The following is a 23,271-nucleotide window of genomic DNA, read 5'->3' on the forward strand; positions in this document are numbered from 1 at the left end:
GTGAGTAACAGATGCCTTCACAAAGGAACTATTGAAAAATCAGAGAGCCATGTTTCCAAAAAAGAAAGAAAAAAAAGCATCAGATGACAGAATGTAATTGTTTACCATTAAAATATATCCTTAACTCTTCCACCGAAAACCTCTCAGAACATTTTGTTTTTATACAACTTATTACGAAGTTTGATCAAAATTATAAATGTTTGGGGGAATTGTTGAACATTTCAGAAGCCCTGGAACCCATGGTGTCTCACGTAGATGAGACCTAAATGCAATAGTTGTTTGCCTGTCTTCACATAATGGACACTGTCTGCCTTCATTTGTGGGGTGCTCATTATGTTGAAAACACTGTAGTTATATTTGTCTGTTACTCTTGAAATAATGTTCATCTGCCCTTGAAATGGATCCATGCAACTTGATTCTGAGTTAGTCATTGTTTTTTCATTGAGAAGAATGATTGCCACCATCTTTGCTGGCTGACATTGTGGAGGGCTGGGTGCTATTTATGGTCTATGCCCTCTGTTGTGAGAATGTACTTTAATCCCAGGGCATAAAGTCAGCCTTAAGTCCATTCCAACTTTCTTTAGTGAGAAAGACATGGGGATAACATCAGTCTAGACCCTCTTAGAAGAGGCAAGGAGGCCTCATAGAAGCAAAGCCCCTGAGGAGCTTCCATTCTAACTGGGGAGGCTATGAGAACCTCAAACATGGTAAGATTAAGTACCCCAGGCTGGAATTCATGAAGGGATATGATTCCTGAGTTTCTCTTACCATCCAACATCAAGTTGGGCCTCATCCACCTAGGGTCACCACCTTTTCGAGAGTCATGGTATTTTAGAAAAAGGAGTATTGTGCCCAGTGCCCAAGCCGTAGGGCTGTTCTAATGGGTTGACTCCTTGTGGAATGGCCATGGGTGTATTTTATAGGTCTGTTGCGTCTGAGAAAAAGAAAATGCTCACCCTGATTTTTTTAGTGCCTTAAGTGCTTAGAATTCTCCTAACCCAGGGGTGATCAGTTCAGTATCTCCTGAGTGTCAGTGCTTCTCAGACAAGGTATAAAAGTGCAGTTACCCTGCTGATATGAAGGAAGCTCAGAGAGGCGGACAGATCTGTGTTTGAACTCAAATTTTAGCACTTAATAGCTGCATGCCTTTGACTAGTCATTTAATAATTTCACTCTGAACCTCCATTTCCTCATCCATAAAAATGAGGGTAAAATAATGTACCAGTATATACTTCTTTTTGTAATAGTTGAACTTAAGGTATACAAATACCTCCTATTAATAGGCATTTAATACATGGTCCCTGTTATTAATATTGGAATGCCTAATCAATATATAAGAATAACCAGAAGTTTCTCTCCCCATCCTCCCACCTCAGGCCCCCACAGACCAATGTAACTGCAGTTCAGTGGGCCTGTCATCCCTGAGCAACCTCTCTCACATTGACAATCCTTTATAGGAGTCAAGCCACCATCTTGCTTGGCCCAGGCTTCATGTACCTTGCTTTTCTTTTTTTACTTAGGGTTACAGGCACTCCAGGACCACAGAAGAAGGTGTCAGAGTCATTAATGGGCCTAGGAAACAACTCTCCCACCACTTCCAGGGGCAAATGGACAGTATTAATGCCTTCAAAAAAGTTTCTTGTTCATCTTCTGTTGTCTCTAGAGTAGGCAATGAAGCCCTGTTAGGCAGGTAATTTTCCCAAGAAAGACCTTTTCTGATGACAAGTGGCCATATATCGTTGTTGATATAATGGGCCACATGGCTTTTGGGTATCTTACATAGAATACAAATGATGCTATTTATACCCACTTCCTTATTAAAGCACTCCATACAGTTTACCCTTGGTGACCTCACGGTCAAGCTAAGTCTTCCATATAGAACCCATGCTGCATTCTCCCATGGTTTTCTTAGCTCACATGAGTCCTGCCATTCACCATTCTCCATGGCTTACAGGTCAGCATGGCCTACAGGTCAGCATGGTTCAATGCTCAAAGCCTTTAGTTCACCTCCTCATCTGTTTTAGGAGGGTGCTGGAGACCTCTTTCTCAGCTCTCTTGGTTACTGACATTTTGCTCCTCACACTCTGCACGCTATTTTTTCTGCTTTCCAGAAACACACCATAAAACAGAGGAGATATTTACCCAGGGCCCACATCTTTCTCAGATGGAGCTTGGTTTTTAAGAGAACAGGAACAAAGTTTCTGTTGTACTCAGTGAGTGTTGTGCCCACTGAGGAAACATCCCACTTCTGTGTACGCTGACATAGCACATTTGTGTCTTTGACTTTTGTTTTGGTACCAATCACCCAAATGCCTTCTGCCATTTTTATGGTTGTGGTCTGGAACCCTGAGAGGTGGACAGTATGTGAGATTAGAAACTTTCTAGTCTTCTTGGAACCTTAACAAGGGTGCATACATCATCTTCAAAAAAGAAAAATATACCTTCTATTGGCTCCATATTTGGTGAAAGATTGCTTCCCACACTTCACAGTGAAGTTATATTTTCAATTTCTGGCTGAGAAGGGAAATGTCTGGCCAAGCCTTAGAATTTATCAACCCTGGAATCAACTTAGAGGTATAATGACTTCATTTGGGATCAGATCAGATCCGAAGCCCCAGCGGAACCAATATGTCATTTCTTTTCTACCGCCATACAAAAGCCTAATACTGTAAGTATAGTAGGAGCATTTTGGCCCTTACATGCACACCAACTTTATTTCCCTCTGACCCTAAGGTATTCTGTTCCAGGGGCACCAGCAGATCTTTGGGCCTAGAGTTTTTCACAGGTTTGATACCATAACAGTGTCTATAAAGTGACGAGGGTGAGTTTGAGGATCAATTACAACCCTATAAATTACCTACTTCTTTCCCCCACTCCAAATTGAGTCAGTTCTAGACAGTATTATACTATCATTTTGCAGAGCTCTATAAATAGATGGATTCTCATTTTTCCTCTTAAGCACTGTTTGCTCAATGTTTTTGGCCCCAAAGTTCAGTCATTCCATGCAAGCATTAATCAATACAGAAGATTATTAGTGGTTACTCGTTCAAAAGAGATTTGACATTATTTTCTGTCTGAGTATGGGGAAGGGAGGGGGACAGCGCTGCCTAATAAAGATGAAGTCTTTTCTTCTTTTGTATGAAATGCAAATGATGAGGACATGTGGCGATATACATTTCTTGAATGTGAGGCTGCTGGTTTTTGTTAAGAAAGAGGCAGGACCCTGGAGGATTTTAGAATTTGTAAATATAAAATTATCTGCCTTGGTGTTTAAAAAAATAATAAAAGAGAGAAAGAGCTGGCAGGTTGCCAGATTACTTACATTACAGTAATAGATTTGCTGACCCCTGACTTCTGCTGTAGAGAAATGTATTGAATTTTTCATAATATCAGATGAGGCAGATCTAAAAACCTAGTATACTGAGCACCATTATTTAACTTGAGATTTAACAAAGCCGAAATCTTTTCAAACCAGCAATTTCTTGTATGATGATAATTTAGTGGCTCAGATGCTAATAAATCAAGGTTATAACGCTATTGATTTGTTAATTTTAACTTGGGTTGATTTTAAGTCGTCTTTATTTAAAAAAAAAGATGAAGAAGGAGAAGGAGAAAAAAATCTTGCTTTCACAGTGACTGAATTTAATAAGAATCTTGGTGATAGCAAAAGGCTCCCCTACTGTTTCTGCTGTGGGGTGGAAAATGTTATTCTTGTATTATTCCTAGGGAAAAATAAAATCTCATGCTGCTACAAATCTTATGCCTATGGAAAGATGTTATTTTTTAATACATGATGGCTTACCTATTTCAGATCCATTAATGGCATCGTAAATAAGCATTTTGCTAATCTGAAATGTGAAATCTGGATAATAATAAAGGCCCATTTATCTGCCAAGCTTTCAATTCCCAGAGTAGATGTAGATCAGGGGTAAAAATCTCTCTGGATTTTCTAATGAATATATTGCTTCTCTTCCCCATTACTTCCACCCACCTTAAAGCCCAACCCACATTCTTAGAGTTGCAGCCCATTGAAGATGGGCTGTGTAATGAGTTCTCAGGGGCTGGGGTGCATTTTTGCTTTTAGCTGTATAGTTTAGAGACTGATTAAATCTTTGTTGTACTACAAATATTTGAGGAATAATCATCCGCAAGGCACAGGCATGTTTCATTATACTAGATTCTTTATACAATACGAGCCTACTCAGCTTCCTGCATTGGGTAACGTTGACCTTAATATTGGCTAACCTGTTTTTAATGGTATTGCATTTACCCTAAACGTTTAAAATGTTCCAAAGCCTATAATAGCTTTCGTCTTTTTGTACTGTAAAAACTTCTAATAATCAGATGATAAGATCATATCCTGTGGGGTAATTGTGTTGTACCATGACAGGATAACTGAAAAAACATTCAGTGAAAATCGCACCAAACGGAAATCACTATATGAACAGTGATTGTTTGTGTGCTGTGTGAGATCGTGCCCTGTTCTTTGGGGCTTAGCTGGCCATATTTCTACTTGTTTCCTTTTAGCTGCTGCCTTTCTTGTTTTATTTTGGGAACCTTTTTTTCCCTGAGCCACTATAATTATCTTTCAGTGATTTAGAAGGAGGAAAAAAAACCACTCAATTGACCTTTACACACACACACACACACACTCACTCACTCACATATTCTCTCCCTCTGGAAGCCTTGAACAAGCAAAGCTTGTGTTTGGATTCAGTTTTACCTTAGTCATGCCTCTTTCCAGATACAAGAAACATTTAATTCCAGATTTCCTGCTTCTGGCTTTAGGCCTTTGACCAGCAAAGTGAAATGTATTTTTTACTGCTGTCGGCCAGCCAGCTGCTGAGTTGAGTGAAGAAGAAAAAAAAAAAAAAAAAAAAGAAAGAAAAGGAAAAAAAAATGAAGCAAAAAATGAAATGGAAATGTTGCCCTGCTTCTTGAATCTGCAGAATTGTCTAAGGAAATTAAAGTCTCCTAAAGGCACCCAGCTAAAGGGCCTGGGTGGCCCCGGCCTGTGAGAGCCTGAGGGGAGGGGTCCACGTTGGGTGTGCCTCCAACCCAGTTCTCTGCCTTCTGTCACCCTCTCCCTACACTCAGAGGTAACACTGTCATGCTTCCCGGTGAAGAGGGTTCCTCCACGTGTCACCGTCGCGATTACAGAATGAAGCTGAGGGCAAGGGGGTCCCAACAAACAGCAACCATTGGAATACCCAGACTTCAATGCTACTTGGGTTCCCATGGCAACCAAACAAAAGTAAAACAAACCTATCCGTCCCAACAATAAAAATATGTTTTCATTAAAGTCTATTTAAAATGTTTTTCCCCCCGTTTAAAATATTCAATGCATTTCACTCCCCAGACAAAAATCCCCAACCTGCTAATGTTAAAGGGGGATCAAGTCCCTGGCAGGACCACGCAGATAAAAGGAATCGGGGTAATGTTGGGGACTTTACAGATGAGACGGGATAAATTCAAGTATGAACAAGATTGCTTTTTTCTCTCTTCTGCTTAGTTATGCTTTTTATTATATAAACATTAACTGTAATATTACAGTGGGAGTCAGGTATTTGGCAACCATATATTATTTTAGTAAGTCTACATCGAGAGAACAGTTTCCAGTTTTAGCAGCTGTAACATGTTTAAACTCAGTTTGTAATGGGATCTGAAGATAACTATTCCCCACGGGCTGTGTTGATCTTCATGGCTGGCCCACTGCCAGACAGAGGGCTCGAAACTATTATTCACGCCTCCTTGCACATACCTTGTCTGAGCATGCTCAGTAAATGAATTTTGTTTCTAATATGCTGTAAATCGGGATTTCATTTTCCCATAATTTCCTTGGTATTTTATTAAACATCGAACTATTATCACAAAAGCCCCCACGTCTGTACTCGCAAACCTGAACAGTTGTGTGTGTTGAAGTAGCTGAGATCCAGATTGCCTGGTTAGAAGCCGATGGTAGGATAGCTAACAAATATCCAAACCAAAGAAGTTTTTGCCTGGAAGTCTTAGTTTAAAAATAATTAGGGTTCCCAATATTTGAACAGATTTATGTTGTTTATAAGCCAAGTACATTTTCTTCATTGAGTCAACTTGTCTTATTTAAAACAAATTATGTTTGCCGTATTAAAGTTCATATTTTTAAGGCTGAGTCTTGTATTAATCCCACAGTGAGTCATTAATCATACCAAATGCATTATAAAAACTTTAATCACTGCAGTTGAAACTGAGATTGTAATGCAATCCATCCCTTTTAATTACATCAGCTATTTTTCCCTTTCAGATCAAGAGCTATGTCGCAAAGGGAAAACAGATTAAAACTAGAGCTGTTTGATGTTTCTCTTTTTAGAACAATTTTATGTACTTTGTTTGAAAAGTTATATAATTAAAATGCTTGAATTTTTCAGCCCTCTGATTTTTGTGGCTTGAGTGGTCTGTCCACCCTCCTCACTGGGGCTGTCTTTTGTTTGGCACCCCAAAACGGGTGGGAGTCACCCACCCACCTCAGAACTCGGGAGAAGACAGCTGTCTCTCAGCCACACTGAGCTTGCCTCCCATTAACCTCTTTATCTTAAGTGTCTGCTCTATATTTTAACATGAATGAAAATATAAACTTTGGAGACAGGCAGAACTAGGTGCAAATTCCATCTCTAACAAATGGTGTAATGCTTAAGCAGATTATTTAACCTTTCTGGGGCCTCGCTTGCCTCATCTCTCAAAAAGGAACAGTAATAATAGTAATAGTAGTAGTAGTAATATCATAATAATAACAATTACAGTAACACTCCAGAAAGATACTGTGGAGATAACATGAAATAATCTATATAATGCATTTAGGACATTACCTGGCACATACTAGTGCATACTTAGACTATCATGCTCATGAAGTCAGGGGCTTTGAATGCTTTATTCACTGCTATATCTCAGTGCTTTGAGCACTTATGCACATAGTAGGTGCTCAATAAATAATAGTTGGCAGAGCAATAAATGAATGCCAGCTGTCATTAGTCTTGCTTTCATTGCTGTGATAATATTTTTGGCACTTAGCCAGGTTCCATGAGCTGTGATAATGATGTTAACTTTGGACACTTCCATTGGTATCTTTGGTATATAGATTCATAAAACCAGAAAGATGTCTTGCAAGGAAGTATGTAAGTTACCAGGTGCTGGTTTTGACCAAGGAAGTAGATCCCGGAAGTGTGGAGTAAGTTTCTAGAAATGCACAGGTGTCATTGGAGATGAGGTCATTCAATAAATTGCTTGTATTGAGAAAAGAAACTAAACCCCAGTAGCATCAATGCTACCTGGAATTGCCTCCCAAGATTGATCATCTCTTCTGATATCCTTCCAGATTAATCCTACCATATGAAAGGTTTATTAAAGGAGAGGAAGATAAACCCCTGCCTCCAATCAAACCTCGGAAACAGGAGAACAGTTCACAGGAAAATGAGAATAAAACAAAAGTATCAGGAACCAAACGCATCAAACATGAAATCCCTAAGAGCAAGAAAGAAAAAGAGAATGCCCCAAAGCCCCAGGAATCATCAGAGGTGAGTTGCTGTCCTCCACAGAAATACCTCTGTGAGACACATCCTGTCCTGTGTCTTCTGGAACCCTGGATCCAGAGCCGTGTCCCTGAATACCCACAGCCCTAGACTAAGAATTCACATCATCTCAGCTCCACGGGTCCCCGTAGAGCGGATCTGTTGGTTTGCCCAGGAGCTGGAAGGCAGTGCGTGGTATTAACTGGATGGACCAATAACAGGATCTAGAAAGATGAGAACATCCTGTATAAAACTGATAGCAAATGCTGACTTTGAGATAGAAGGAGTCAGGGCTTCAGCTCTGGGAAGCAAAGAGACTCCTATGTGATGTGGCTTCTTTGTCATTTCACAGCCAGTCTATCTGAGGAGTTGGTCTGACTCTAAAGCACACTTTGTGGGTTCTAGCACATCTAGGGATGTTGAAATGATATATGCCATGTCTCCACAGGACTTCCCTAAAAACTCAGAGATTTGTTTGCCTCCCATAATTGACCTCTGTGCATGAGCCTTGGGTTGAAACCAGTTTAGAAACACCTTAAGTATATACTATTTGTAGGAGAATTTTGAAATTGTTCCTCTGAAACCATTATTATCTCTCATGTTAACAGGTAGTTTCTGAATCTTTTAAAACAAGCCCCAGCTACCCACAGCCCCCAACAGCCCTTTGGTAGAAGCCATTACTGTCAGCATACAGCCAGTCATGGAGGCTGATCTGGGCTCTGTTTCAACATGAATAATAAAAAACCCTGCTGCCCATAAAAAAAAAAAAAATTAGCAGCCACATTTGGAGACAGCATGTTCTAGGATTCAACCCCAAAGGGAATTTTGGTACTGATATTAAACACCCCTAAAAATCAGGTTTATAATGAACACATAAGAGACTCCCTAATTAAACACTGGCTTAAAACACACACACACACACACACACACACACACACATACACACACACCACACCAACCTCCTAACTAGAAATTAACCTACCCAACTGACTCCTGTGTAAGAAGAGATTATTAATACCAAGAAAAGATTTATTTTTTATTTTTGTTTCGTAATTATTCTAAGCTTTAGTAATTAAAAAAATGGGGGGGGGGGAATGATGCAGAGATTTCTAAACATCTGCAAGCTTGCAACATAAATGGCCAAAAGCAAGGAAATTCCAAGTTAAGGCTGACATTCCATTCTTCCTTTATCCCGTTGGCCTGGTGATTTATTATAGGGTTTTGGATCAGTGAGTTCTATTAGATACCATATGTACAGCATCGCCAAAGCACCAGAGGACAAACTGAGGCCACGGGGCCAGCTGACCTTTGAGTGGCTCCACTTTGGGGATGAAGTTTGAAATGGTTGTTTTGTGAGGTGGGGGAGGAGTCCTCAGCCCGCTGCCCTGAAGCCCCTCAGCTTGGGGAATGATTGTTGCCAAGAGTAGAGCCTGACTCCCTCCAGATCACAGAAATTCTTAAGGCCTTCAGGCTCCCTGTTTCTCCTAGGCCCCAGTGCCTCAAGGCACTGTAATGTTGGAGTATCAGAGGTTATCATGGTCAGGTCATCTGAACTACCTGGACTCTCATACCCTCTCCAAGGCTGACCTTAGAGTAAGAACTGCTGCCCACCTCCAACACAGACTCATGTGTTTGGCCAGGTATATTTCTCCTCGGTGACTGTGTGTTTGGAGTTTGGATTTTATTGTTGTTTTTCTTGATGTTTTCAATATGAAGCAGTGAACTCAATGGAGACAGGAGGGCTTATAAAGCCCTTCCAGTCAGACCCACTATCTTCAGGTAATTGGATTGCAAATGGCATGGTGGGAAGGTACCATTTAACACATCAAGGCAGATTATAAAATGCCATCCCAGGAAAAACGGTCCTTTACTTTTTTCTGCCTAGCTTCCAGAGACCCTCTAAACCTGTTTTACAAACAAAACCATAAAACTCCATGTAACCGAAGACCTAGGTCCCAGAAACTTCAGTGAGATTGAGTATCCCCTGTAGCTTTACTTCAAACCACAGCCCCATCAGAAACTGACATTTAAATGCAATTTGCCTTTTTCCCTTGCTGTACTCATTTTTCTGTATTTTCATGTAATGTATAAGCTCAGGGGACCAATGATGATTGTTAATGTAGAACAAGTAATGATATTTGTACTGGAAAAGGCAACTATTAGTACAAAAAAAAAGAAAGAAAGAGAAGAGAAGCAAAAGCTATTAGGTCTTACACGTCCCTAAAAGACAGAGTTATCTTCAAGTAGATTTAAGGAGAAATACCTCTGAAAGGGTTTGATTTCTTTAAAATATTTTTTCTGTGCACCCCTACACCAGCATCCTCAGTCCTACCCGAAGATGTTAATGTGGTTGATACTTCTTTTCTTAACAAAGAGGAACAACATTCAAGGGATGAGATGATGGGGGGGGGGGGGGGCGGTGGGCAAGGGTTGGAAAAAGACCAGCTCAATACAACTGTTTTGTGACTGTTCTCCTCTTAGACACGTCAGGGCAGAGTGACAGTTTTGAAAGGGCTTGTCAGCCAGCTGGGTCACAGATGGAAAGTTAAAATGACCTTCTAAGGTCAAACTTTGCACAGCTACATAATGCAATGAATGGGTCAAATTGTGCCCACAACTTCTGTCAATAGGGACACATAAAGCGCACACCCATCTCATTGACCACAGTGTATTTCAGTGAACAGAAAAGCTGCATTTGTGGTGGTGCTCACTGCCTGAATTTTGATAACTTCATTTTCAGCTTTAATAGAAATATAGTTTGCTGCAGCCTAGAAGGACTTTGAGTCCTCTGTCCCTCAGGTAGACAGGCTGGTGTTGCATCCGCATAATTTTTTAATATTTTAGCATTATCTGCATGTCATATGGCACCAAGTAGAAATTAACACTTAAGCATTGCTAATTTTAGGCATCATACTGAACACATTAGGATGAGATTTGCTGTCTCAAAGAAAGGCAAGGGGTTCTAGGAAGTTTGTTGCCTGTTGTTGATATGGGGTTGGTTGCTTTTTGAAAGAGAGATGCTTTCAAAAAAAAAAAATCTTTCTCCAAAGTGTCATAAAGCGCAGCATGTAATTTAAAACCCATTTGGATAATTGACTGATTTGACAAAAAAACAACCTCAGAATTAACCTATATATTAGAATCAAGGAATGATAAGATCGTATACACTTTGCTATTTGATAGGTGTCTCACAAGGGACTAGAGCGCCTATCTACCCTCATGTTTCTGTAATTTAGATTTCTTTGTTTAGAGCTGTGATGGGGGGGGGGGGGTGCGGAATAAAGCTTTACAGAAACTCCCTGAGCTGATTGACAAGCCTGTTTTCAAGAAAAACTGCTGCGTGTAATATTTTGTTTCATAGCAAAATGTGTCAACGCATTTGGCTTCCTTCTGACTGTCTTTTGAAATATTTTATCAGGTCTCATCAGAGCCAGAGAAGGAACAAGAGACTTTAAATCAGAAGAGCATCACGGAGCCTCTCCCGGCAGCAGATGTGAAGAAAAAAATGGAAGGGTACCAGGATTTTGCAGCGAGACCCCTGGGGTCTAGGGCAGACCCAGAAAAGGACAATGACATAGATCAAGGTGCCGACAGTGAGAAGGTGGTGGAAGAGGTGGGAGAGAAGGGGCCTCCTCCTCCACTCCCGAGTGCCCCTCCGGCCCCCGAAAGGGGTCCAGCCCCTGTCCCCGGGGCCGGCAAACAGCCACTCACCTCTCCCAGCGCTCTTGTGGACTCGAAACAAGAACCCCAGCCCTGCTGTTTTACAGAGAGCCCTGAAAATGACCTCCAAGAAGCGCCCTTCCCTGGCTTCCCCACCACGCAGCCACCCCTGGCAAACCAGAATGAGATAGAGGATGACAAGCTACCCGCAATGGCGGATTACATTGCCAACTGCACCGTGAAGGTGGACCAGCTGGGCAGCGATGACATCCACAATGCCCTAAAGCAGACCCCGAAGGTCCTCGTGGTTCAGTCATTTGACATGTTCAAAGACAAAGACCTGACTGGGCCCATGAATGAGAACCACGGGCTCAATTACACCCCTCTGCTCTACTCAAGGGGCAACCCAGGCATCATGTCCCCACTGGCCAAGAAGAAACTTTTGTCCCAAGTCAGTGGGGCCAGCCTCTCCGGCAGCTACCCCTATGGCTCCCCACCCCCTTTGATCAGCAAAAAGAAACTCATTGCCAGGGATGACCTGTGTTCGGGTTTGTCCCAGGCCCACCATGGCCAGAGTACCGACAACATGGCCGTTAGCCGGCCGTCAGTGATTCAGCACGTGCAGAGTTTCAGAAGCAAGCCCTCGGAGGACAGAAAGAGCATCAGTGACATCTTTAAGCATGACAAGCTGGGTCGATCAGATCCCTACCGCTGCAGTCTCTCCAAGCATCACCTTAGCCCCCTTGCTGACTCCTACGTCCTGAAGCAAGAAATTCAGGAGGGCAAGGAGAAGCTTCTGGAGAAAAGGGCGCTCCCTCACTCCCACATGCCTAGCTTCCTGGCTGACTTCTACTCCTCTCCTCATCTCCACAGCCTCTACAGACACACTGAACACCATCTTCACAACGAGCAGACAGCCAAGTACCCTTGCAGGGACATGTACAGGGAATCAGAAAACAGCTCTTTCCCTTCCCACAAACACCAAGACAAGCTCCACGGGAATTATCTCGCGTCGCTACATCTGCAAGACAAAAAGTCGGCCACGGCCGAAGCGCCCACGGATGATCAGCCGACGGACCTGAGCCTTCCCAAGAACCTGCACAAGCCCACGGGCAAGGTCCTGGGCCTGGCGCACTCGGCCCCAGGGCCCCAGGAGAGCAAGGGCGCCCCCCACTTCCAGGTCCTCAACAGCCAGGGGCGAGACTGCCACCCCAAAGCCTGCCGGGTATCGCCCATGACCATGTCGGCCCCTAAAAAGTACCCCGAATCGCTCTCCAGGTCGGGAAAACCTCACCACGTGAGACTGGAGAACTTCAGGAAGATCGAGGGCATGGTCCACCCCGTCCTGCACCGGAAATCGAGCCCCCAGAACATTGGTGCCGCGCGCCCCATAAAGCGCAGCCTGGAGGACTTGGACCTCGTGATTGCTGGGAAGAAGGCGCGGGCGGTGTCGCCCCTGGACCCATCCAAGGAGGCCTGTGCGAAGGAGAAGGCCTCGGAGCCGGAGAGCGAAGGCGGCAAGGCGGCACACAGCGCCCACTCGGGGGGCCCATCGGAGGGCCACAAGCTTCCGCTCTCGTCCCCCATCTTCCCAGGTTTGTATTCCGGGAGCCTGTGTGGCTCGGGCCTCAACTCCAGGCTCCCGGCCGGCTATTCCCATTCTCTGCAGTACTTGAAAAACCAGACCGTGCTTTCTCCACTCATGCAGCCCCTGGCTTTCCACTCGCTTGTGATGCAGAGAGGAATCTTCACGTCGCCGACAAATTCTCAGCAGCTTTACAGACACTTGGCTGCGGCCACACCTGTAGGAAGTTCGTACGGGGACCTTTTGCACAACAGCATTTACCCTCTAGCTGCTATAAATCCTCAAGCTGCCTTTCCGTCTTCTCAGCTGTCGTCCGTACACCCCAGTACAAAACTGTAAGCCCAGAGCTGCACTCCTTACCCTGAGGGTGATGGCTTATAGAATTAGAAGTCAGTATTTCTTCTAATCCGGGGGTAAGATCAGTCCCAGCCAAAGGGGCTGAACATGCCGAGAAGGGAGGTGAACATACCTGATTTTTCCTGGGACGACTCCAGCCTTGGCTAGTCGGTGTCCAGCCCCTTCCAACCCAGATGCCCTGGCGCCTAGATGGTTCCCTTTGCATGTGGGTCTTGTGAAGGGATTTTTGTGTATCCAGGAAGAATTTAGAGGACCCCGTCTTGAGGATGGTCAGGAACAATCTGGGAAAAAAAAAAAAAAAAAAAAGAAAGAAAAAAAGAAAACAAAAAAAAGAAAAGAAAAAAGGGGGAGGGGGCAGGCATTTCAAAGGAAGGGGCAAGGAAGACTGGCAAACATTTGCCAAGGGATGCCCCTCTTCCCACAAAACTCTCCAAGGTTCAATCAATGCAATGTATAGTGAAACTTCAGTAGATCTTTCATTTTGACACTATTAAACAATCCAGAGAAGTAAACACTGTTAAAATGACTGTATATATTTGCTTCTTAAAACTACCCGTATCACTGTTTGCTCACCTAATTTATATACAGGTAGTTCCATTTTCTCCCGGTTCCTTCTTGTCCTTTTTTTTTTTTTCTTTTTTTTTTTTTTTAAACAGTATCGCTTTTGTTTGCAGGTCTTTTGTTTTGTTTTATTTTGTTTTGTTTTGTTTTTTAAAGGCTGACTGACTGTCCTAGTTGTTGATGTGTGTTTGTAATTTTTCCACATCTTATCATTTTGAGCAGCTTTGGGTGGTAAAGTTATTGTTTACAAATTGAAGCAACTGATTCTAGTGGAACAAATGAAAAAGAAACAGTTGAGCACACAATAGTGCAAAGAATGTTCCTTTGCAGATCCGCAACTTAAGGATTTTGTTCCTCATAAATGGCATAGTCGAAAGAGCTTATACACTGCTTACCCGGCCAAATGCTTTGCTTTGAAGTATTGGGTTATGTGAAAATATCGAGCATTGTCCTTACCTTATCTAGGCTGTGAAACTGTCCTACATACCAGAGGAATCATAAAAACAAAAACCTCACTGGCAGCAAGCTGCTGAACAACAAGAGTCTAGAGGACATATTTGTGGGCTGCGCAGATATTTTAGGAATTTCAGAAATTAGAACAGAAGCCAAAATGATTTACATTGGTGTTGGCACCGATCCCTTTAAACAGTGTGGGAAAGGGGGTTGGGGAAGAAGAAGGAGCCCCACTATCCGGAAGAAAAGGAGCAGCTGGAGGCCCGGGCACCTGATACCTTCCCTGGGTCGCGGTCTTTTGAGTAATAATAGGTAGTCACATGGCCTTCATCAAGTTGGTTTCTTGTTCTCAAGAAGAGCCTCCCAGGCCACATCTCTGTGGGATAATTGGCATCCTGGATTACCCATTTCAAAAGAAAGCCCTCTTCTTTGGGTTTATGGGGCGTTAGTTTTGTGAGTATGCACGCACATCTGGTGGGTCGTGTCATGTTTTTAACCACCTGGCAAGACAGTCCACTTTACGATTTCTTTTATTGTTGGAAGAAATGGCCAAGTTGTTCAAGCAGTCAAAAGATGTGGAGAATGTGTATGGTCATTCTCGCCACTTTATTCCATGCGCTGCTGGGATGTAACATCGAGGTGGATGCATTTTCTAAGTGTGTTAAAAGTCAGTCAATACAGAGTGGATTTTCTTTCCAAGTCCCATCCCTGCTGATAAGACTGCTTGGGTGAACTCCCCAGCCAACCTTTCCCTCCCCCAACACTACCAGTAGACATTAGAACCACAGTTAACCAGTCCTTTACCTCTGAGATATTTAATTCTATGAAAATTTTGATGACAATTTTCAACTTCTAAATAGGTAACTCGACTGCAAAATAATCACAACTGGTAAACAAGGACACTGCGGCTCTTAAAGCCATGCATGCCATACATTTGTATTGAAGCGTCTCCATGACATGAAGCCAAATATTCAATGTAACATACTTAATATCCAAAGGTGGAAACAAAAGAATGTAGAGATCTAGTGTTAAGAGTTCCATTTGCTTCAATTAATTATTTACCTTCCTGTGGAATTTTACATATATATATATATATACCATAGATAGACTAGTAGAATATAGATTATAAATGTGTGAGTGCAGATTATCCTGCTATTGCACAAGATGGAGGGGGAAAAAATCTCAATTCCAGCTGGCAAATTGCTAGCCAGGACACATATAAGCAAGTTGCACTAGATTGAATGGTCACAGAATCAGAGGCCATGGAAGAAAAAGGAAACTCCAGTGTTTCTGCAGCAGAACACGGGCTAGACCCTAGCACATGGTCTCTAGGAGTCTGTTTCTCAAAGGAGTGGGGGCCATCTGTCCCTGGTGGAGCTCACCTATCCTTTTGGAATATGGGGCATTTGTTTTCCCCGCTACAATGATTTCAGTCTGGTTTCATCATGTTGGAATTTGATCACACCATTTTCAAACAATGTTAACATAGTCCAGCTTTTGTTTTCCTCATCTCTTCCGAGAGGAGACTCACTGTTTCTGTCTGAGGAAGCTCATACCCTCGGCAAAACATCAGGACAAATAAAGAGAGATGGGGGTATACATTCCCAACAGAAGCAGTGTGTTGTTTTAAAACTCCGAACAGAGATCTTGGAAATCTTTCAAAAAAACCATTGAATTCTTCATTGGCTGAGAACTACATTTTAAAAAGTCTTAAATAGAGCTTTGTTTGCATTGTTTGAGTTCAAGGGGCCTTATTATTGAATGGAATTGCCCAAGCCTTTCTTTGTGCAATCAAAGCATTGTTATTGGTAGTTTAGTAAAGGAAACTGTGGAATCTAATTGGCAATGGAGTCATAAATCTATTTACTGAGTGTGGCTTCCAAGAAATGTTGCAATTCAAAATAGCACTAAGTCCGTGATTTACTGGACACTTGGAGATTCTAAATAATGTTAAAAAAAAAAAAAAGAAAGAAAGAAAAAAACCTTTCCATGCAACTTCTGGTTTAACATTTGGCAACTTAAAAAAAAGAGACACAGAGAAAACAACAAAACAACAACAACAACAAAACCCCAGCCCAACTGAGATTCAGAATTAAGTATTCTTCTAGTAAGTGATTGGAACTTGTAATATTTGCCACAGGACTGACTTATTTATTTACTAGCTAGAAGCTCTTAAGTTCACTTGTTTATCAGGGCATATACAGAAGGGTTTATTAAAACTCAATGTTGACTTTACAACTTTCTGACCTGGTGCATGAATTCTCAAGTACTGTATTTCACTGTGTTGGTGTGTCTGATGGAAATTTCGAGGTGATCCCACAAAAATATTTTATGTAGTGTGCCTTCAAAGAGAACCATTTCTTTCTCTTCACTTGTTGTCCCACAAAGTCACATTTGGTGGTGGTCAGCCAAGTCCCATCTGGTCCAGTTTTACTCTTGTCCCAGATTTAAAGAGAAATGGGAACAAGTTTGCCCCAGTGAGACCCACACCATTGCAATGAGTATCTTGAGCACTTAAATTCCAGTGTTGGCTGTTGATGTATTTGATATTCTGCTTGTCTCCCCATGGTTGAAATATGTCTGAAAATAGCAGCATAATCTCTTGGCTGTTTATACTTTTTTAAACTTTCCTGTGTTGTAAATATTGTATACTTTTGGTGATTCCAGCTATGTAACCTCTATGCTCTGTAAGGTGATTATTTGTATATAGCAACATGGCCCAGTGATATTACATAGTTTCCCAATGGAGAGGTTATTGAGTAACCTTTGCATTAGTTTAAACACTACCAGAAGAATGCTGAGCCAAAACTATAAACACTCAATTTTGTATGTTTTCCAAATTGTACTTATTACTGCTTTTGATACTGTATTACGTGCCAATAGTTTCCCAATCACATAGCAGGCAAGAGATATTTTGTACTTTTTGATCCACTGTAATATTTAATAAAAAATGTTACTATCTGTTTCCTTTTGGGTGTGAGCAATCTGTTACTTCTTCCTGAGGAGTCCTGTGGCCTCAGGACTTTTTTGCACCCCGTTGTCGCCAAATTGGATAATAGCGGTGATGATGATAATTGGTAATGGTGATGATGGTGTCTACTTTGTTGGGAATTTGCTGGGTGCCCAAGTGACATACAGTCTTCACACCCACACGTGAATACAGGTACGCCTGTTTTATTGATGAGAAAACTAAAGCTTAGAGAGGGCAATTTGCCCCAGGTCACCTAACAAACTGAGTTAGGATTTGAACCCAGAGCTCTTAAGTCTATGACTTCCTTTGTATGCCACGCTCCACTCCTGGCAGATAACAAAAGTCACTGTCTATTTACTTGGTCAACAAAGATTTACTCATGCCTGAACTGCCGGGCTTAGTGTTAGGAGCTGGAAATACAATGGTGAGTAAAAGATAAATATTGTCTCTGGAACTTATAAATCTTATGAGAAACAGTTAATCAAGTAGTCAGTCATATAAATACAAAACCTTGACCTGACCTAGTTCCCAGGGAGAGGAGTATGGTAACAAAGTGATACATGAGGAGGAAGTGGTGATTCAACTGGCATGTGAAGAAGGAACATGAGTTGACCAGGTGAGAGGGAATTGGGAAAAGAGGAGTCCAAACACAGGGCATTGCATGTGCAAAGGCCTGGCAGCAGGGACAAATTTGGTTTATCATAGGTATTTAAAAAAAAAAAAAAAAAAGCCTGCGTGACAGAAGCATAATTGACAAGGTCCAGGGCATGAGGTTGAGGTTGAGGTGAGGTGAAAGAGTATAGCAGGGGCCAGTTAGGTAGAACATAACAGACCAGGCTGAGCATTTTGGTCTTTTTCCTAAGCAAGAAGAGGTTTAAGCAGGGTGGTAATGTGTTCAGATTTCTTTTGGTGTCGCTGGCTGCTGTGTGAAGGCAGACTGTGAGCAATCTAATACCAAGATGGCAGTCATTTCAGTTGGGGTGGTGGAATGGTAGAGTGGACACCATTCAGAGATGGTTAGAAAGAAGGGTGAAGAGACAGCAATGGATTAAATGGGACAATTGATGGATACTCAGGGAGGGGTGAAAAGCTAGGCAAACAGCGTATTCTGACATGCTGATGATGGACAAAGATTTCTGATCTTTTGTCCCCTTAATCCTCTGCCTTCAGGCTTCCCCCTGGTTTTGCTCAGCTTATTAGTTGAAATGAGGCATTCACAAAGTAGTACCCTATATGCTCCCTTCTTAATGGAGATTAGGGCAGGGGAGAAGGTGGACAGTCTTTAGTGAGGGTCTTGCTTTACAACCCCCACCATCTGGTCAGGATGGACTTGGAATAGACAGGAGAGAGTAATCTGATAGCAAGCATGTGGCCACAACTCTGAGGGGGATTAGGGGTGGGGAAACACATATATTTTTATAAAAGACACTAGAACCTTTTTCTTACCATGGAAAGGACCCTGCTCACCTTCTCAGACCAGCAGGAATTACAGCAACATGTTCTGGGCTACTCCCTTTTCTTGCTGGCTATTCTCCCTCTGTTAATCCAAACACTCCAAACACAGGACCGGTAGCCTCAGGGTCTCCTTGCCTTCACTCTGATTCATGTGTATTTCACCATATCATGTGAACTGCTATGAGTACATAAAAAAAAATGTTCTTCCATCTATGACACATTCAGCATTTATAGATCTGATACTTGAATCATACACAACAGGAAACATCATGATAAGTTATCTATTTTTACCAGGCCTAGCTGGCAAATACTGTTGGGAAGGAGGGTGCTTTTGCTAAAGATGTCACTCATAGTGCAAAAGCAATGAAAATGCCCAATGATTTATTCTAGGAAAGTGGCCAAAGTTGACAAATGTTTGAGGGCTGATAGTGACCAGGAAATGGGTGATCATTTACAACAACAAGTATATAAGTGGCAGGAGGCAGGAGTGGGGTGAGGGGTGACCTCTGGCCAGGAATAATGTGAAAGAAAGCATAGTCTTCAAGCTTGGCCCAGGGAGTATAGTAAATCATGTTAATTTAGGCTTTGCCAATTCAGAATTCCTGGATTTTGGAATCTCCAGGCTAAGTCCTAGGATAAAAAACATTCCAAAGTATTTGTTTAACCTGCTTAAAAGAACGAACTATTTTTAATCATGCTAGCCATAACCCTAGGCATTCAGCCAACCGAGGAAGGACAAGGTGATCTGTTCCCTGAGGCATCCATACAAGAACTAGTACTATTTTAATTATTGTTGAAACTCTTTCTAGAACAGAACTGTCCAGTGGAACTTCCTGGGATGATGGAAATATTTTATAATTCAAAGCTTTCCAATACCGTAGCTACCCACCAGTGTGGCTACTGAGCCCTTGAAAGGTGCCTAGTGTGATGAAGGAACTGACTCTTTAATTGTATTTCATTTTTATTCATGTAAATTTAAATAGCCCCCTGTAGCTAGTGATTCCTACGTTGAACAGCACTGCTCCAGAAGGTCTAATTGGTTAGTGTTCACGTACAGATAGACTTTGTTACAGATAGGTCAATATCTGCATATAAACGTTAACATGAACACTAAAGCAGTCAACATTGAGTCTTTTCTTGGCAAAACTTCGTTAATCAGTTGGGGGTGGCTATAGATTTGACACTATTTTTCGCTCGGGATTAACACATCACAGGCATTTAAATACTTAACTGAATGAACTAATAAATCATTGAGAGAGCATTAAGAAAGAAGTCTGCAATTACGGCATTTTGTAATCAGTCCTGCTTTTTATGTTAAATCTGATTGTGTAAGGCTGGAGCACAACTTCCAGAAAGTCTCTGCAATGTTTGTGTGGCCGTGTTCAAGCCATGCTGCTTCACCCCTTGGGAATTTGAAATTAACTCTGGACACCAGGAGAGTATTCAGCATGAGGGAGATTATCAAGAAGAGAGAGAGGGGCCCAGGAACCAAGTGTGGAGGAATCCATGACAAAATATTTTCAGTGTCCTGGTCTTTGTACCTCAGACCTGGGTATGTCCCTTTATTTCTCCTTTACACATAAAACAACAAACACCCAACGGTGTACAGTGAGAACTCCATATGTTTTATGCTTTAAATGTTTTGTTTTGTTTGTTGGCTGGTTGGTTGCTTGGTATTCATTCATTCCATCTTCAAGGATCCCATGAGGTAGATACTGTATTTATTCCTATTCTATAGTTGAGGGAAATAAAGCCATCACTGAGCTTTTTGATAACCAATCAAAACGGGCAGGTTTTGGGGCGCGTGGGTGGCTCAGTCTATTAAGCGTCCTTCAGCTCAGGTCATGATCTCACAGTTCGTGGGTTCGAGCCCCATACCAAGCTCTGTGCTGACAGTTCAGAACCTGGAGCCTGCTTCGGATTCTGTGTCTCCTTCTTTCTCACTCCCGCTCACGCTCTGTCTCTGTCTCTGTCTCTCTCTCTCAAAAATAAGTAAAACATTAACAAAAACAACAAAACGGCAGGTTTTTCTTATTGTGTGCAACTCTTCTCCTGCTTCCTGCCACCCTGACATAGAAATTCAAGCAATCAGCCAAAAATGTCACATAACACCCTAAAGTTGTTTGTCAATTAATGAGGCAAAAAAGAGAGAAGACATCAAGAAATAGTATTATAAAAGGGAAAAAAAGGACATTTTTTCAATTATTAGAGGACAGCATTAACTTTAAGCTTAAACATTGGAAAAGTTAGATGAAAGGAGCCATTTTCTACAAAGCTAGAAATGAACAAAAATTTCCCAAGAAATATAAAATTCAAATAACAACTGAAGATTTGATCAGGTGTCGCATAGTTCTCCACAAAAAAGCACCAGGCTAAGATGGTTTTAAAAACTGCGTCAGAGAATTGAAAAAGAGGAAAACTACTCAGTTCTTTTTGTGGGTTTATTTTGACCTCATTAACCAAACTCAAGAAAGGACGACAGTGAAAGAAAAAAAGAATACAGATCAATCTCACTTCTAAACCAGATGCAGCAATCCCAAGTAAAATATCAGAAAAATATAAAAATTTCTGTTTATAAATGTACATCCGTATTCACACACATAAATACGTCTTCTACATATATGTGCATGCACAATATACTAAAAGGATGTACGCATTTGAAATGTATTAAAAGCAGTATTCTACCATGCCCAAGAAGGGTTCATCCTAGAGATACCAACTTGGTGAAACATTAAAACTCCTATTACTATAATAACATATGAAAGCCATCTGGAAAATGATTAAGGTGGGTGGAAACCTGGAACAGTACACAACAATGCACAGATGAATTTCAAAGAAGAAAACGTGAGAGAATTGTTCTATACTCCTGGAGCGGGGAAAGCCATTCTAACTGTGATTCCAAATTCACAAACTATAAAAGATGACTACCTATGTAAAAATTGAATTTCTCTGTGCAAAATATAAGCAAATTCAAAATGCAAATTTTACATTGCCGATAAATACTGCAATTCACATCAAAAAGGGCTAATCTGTGTAATATATAAAGAGCTCCTAGAAATCAGGAAGGAAACGGGCAAATGGCAGTAAAACATACAAATCTTAAGGGTACAGTTCAATGAACTTTGACGCATGTGCACAGCCATATGAGCATATGAGCATGACCAAGAACAAAATATAGTATACCTCTATTTTGGCAGAATGTTTTCTCATGACACTTTCCAGTCAACTGATCTGCTCTGACCCAAGAGGTAATCACTGTCCTAATTTCTATCATCGAATTTGTTTTACTTGCTTTTCACCCTCTTAAAAATTCGGAACACAAAGACATTTACCATCACGTCATTGCTTTTATTTAACATAGTACTCTAGGTCCTATGCACTGTGGTATGACAGGGAAAGGAAATAAAAAAGCGTAAAGTTTAGAGAGAAAGAAATAAAATTGAGAATTTTCATAACAATATGATTATTTATCCAGAAAAATCCAAGAGAATTTACAGATAAATTTTTATAAAGAATGAGAGAGCTCAGTACATTTGCTGGAAGTAAGATGAAAATACCCCAGTCCATAACATTTTTATCTACCAGCAACAATGGAAATGATACTCAAAAAAAAATTCCTTTCAGAGTAGCAATAAAACCAAAAGTTACCTAACGGTAAATTTAACAAAATGACTTGGAAAGCAATTTGGCAGAATCTAGTAAAGCTGTAGATGTGCTTACTACAAACTCAGCAAGAACACTTCTAGATGTATGCAGAGAACCTTCACAACTTGTATTAAAAGGGGCGTGTTGCAACGTTGATTTCCCTCACACACAGAGGGACACAGAGACACAAAACAGAATAAAATTCCATTAATGAAGAAAGGGTAAATAAGTATATGGAATAATACACGGTAGTTGCAATTAATTTTTTTAACTTTTTAAATGTTTATTTTTGAGAGAGAGCGCGCGCATGCACACACACAAGTGGGGGGAGGGGCAGAGAGGGAGACAGGCTCAGAGGCTGTGAGATGTCAGTGCAGAGCCCAACATGGGGCTTGACCTCACAAGCCATGAGATCATAACCTGAGCCGAAGTCGGAGGCCTAACCAGGCACCCCTACGAGGCCAACTGTCTATGCATCAATGTAAAGAATTGATGAAAAACTTAATGTTGAGTGAAAAAAAATTACAAAAAAGTTCTCATAGTGTAAGAATTAAAAACATAACTAGGGTAATACTGTAATGAATATATTTAATGAATGTATAAAGACATAAACAGCAGCACATCAACATCAGATTGTTTACAGGAGGAGAATCTGATGGGGGAAGAGGAGGCCTTTTACTGCCTGTGAAATTTAGTTCTTTTGACATCTGGGGCAAGATGGCAAAAGGTTAACATTCACTGAATTTAAGTGGAAACAAAGTAGGGATGTACTATGACACATTTTGTGTATTTGAAATGACTTCTACTTTATAAAATGAATTAATTGACACATAACACTGCACGTGGAGTAAAGACATGTGGGTTTGCAGCCTCCAAGCCTCAGTTAACTCATCTGTAAACTGGGGATGAATTAAGTCCAGCCTGGTCTCCAGTCAGTGTTGTCGCTATATGAAAACACTTCACAAGCAGGGAACCTCCGAGCCGCTAACATCACTGCTGATGCTGACGGGTGGGATCGCTGTGCATCTGACTCCAAGGTC

General features: G+C 41.5%; 1 protein-coding gene across 2 annotated transcripts in view; it reads left to right on the plus strand.

The window, feature by feature from the left end:
• ARID5B (AT-rich interaction domain 5B) overlaps nt 1–17,127 on the plus strand; it is a 181,667-nt gene extending 164,540 nt beyond the window's left edge. For both annotated transcript variants that reach the window (XM_043596433.1, XM_043596434.1), the window contains 2 exons: nt 7,352–7,550; nt 10,963–17,127. In XM_043596433.1, the coding sequence (XP_043452368.1) occupies nt 7,352–7,550; nt 10,963–13,128 (2,365 nt within the window). In that variant the 3' untranslated portion in view covers nt 13,129–17,127. The remainder of the gene's footprint in view (nt 1–7,351; nt 7,551–10,962) is intronic.
• Nucleotides 17,128–23,271: the final 6,144 nt, after the last annotated feature.

This window comes from Prionailurus bengalensis, chromosome D2 (genome assembly GCF_016509475.1).
Source record: "Prionailurus bengalensis isolate Pbe53 chromosome D2, Fcat_Pben_1.1_paternal_pri, whole genome shotgun sequence".
Classification (NCBI taxonomy): domain Eukaryota; kingdom Metazoa; phylum Chordata; class Mammalia; order Carnivora; family Felidae; genus Prionailurus; species Prionailurus bengalensis.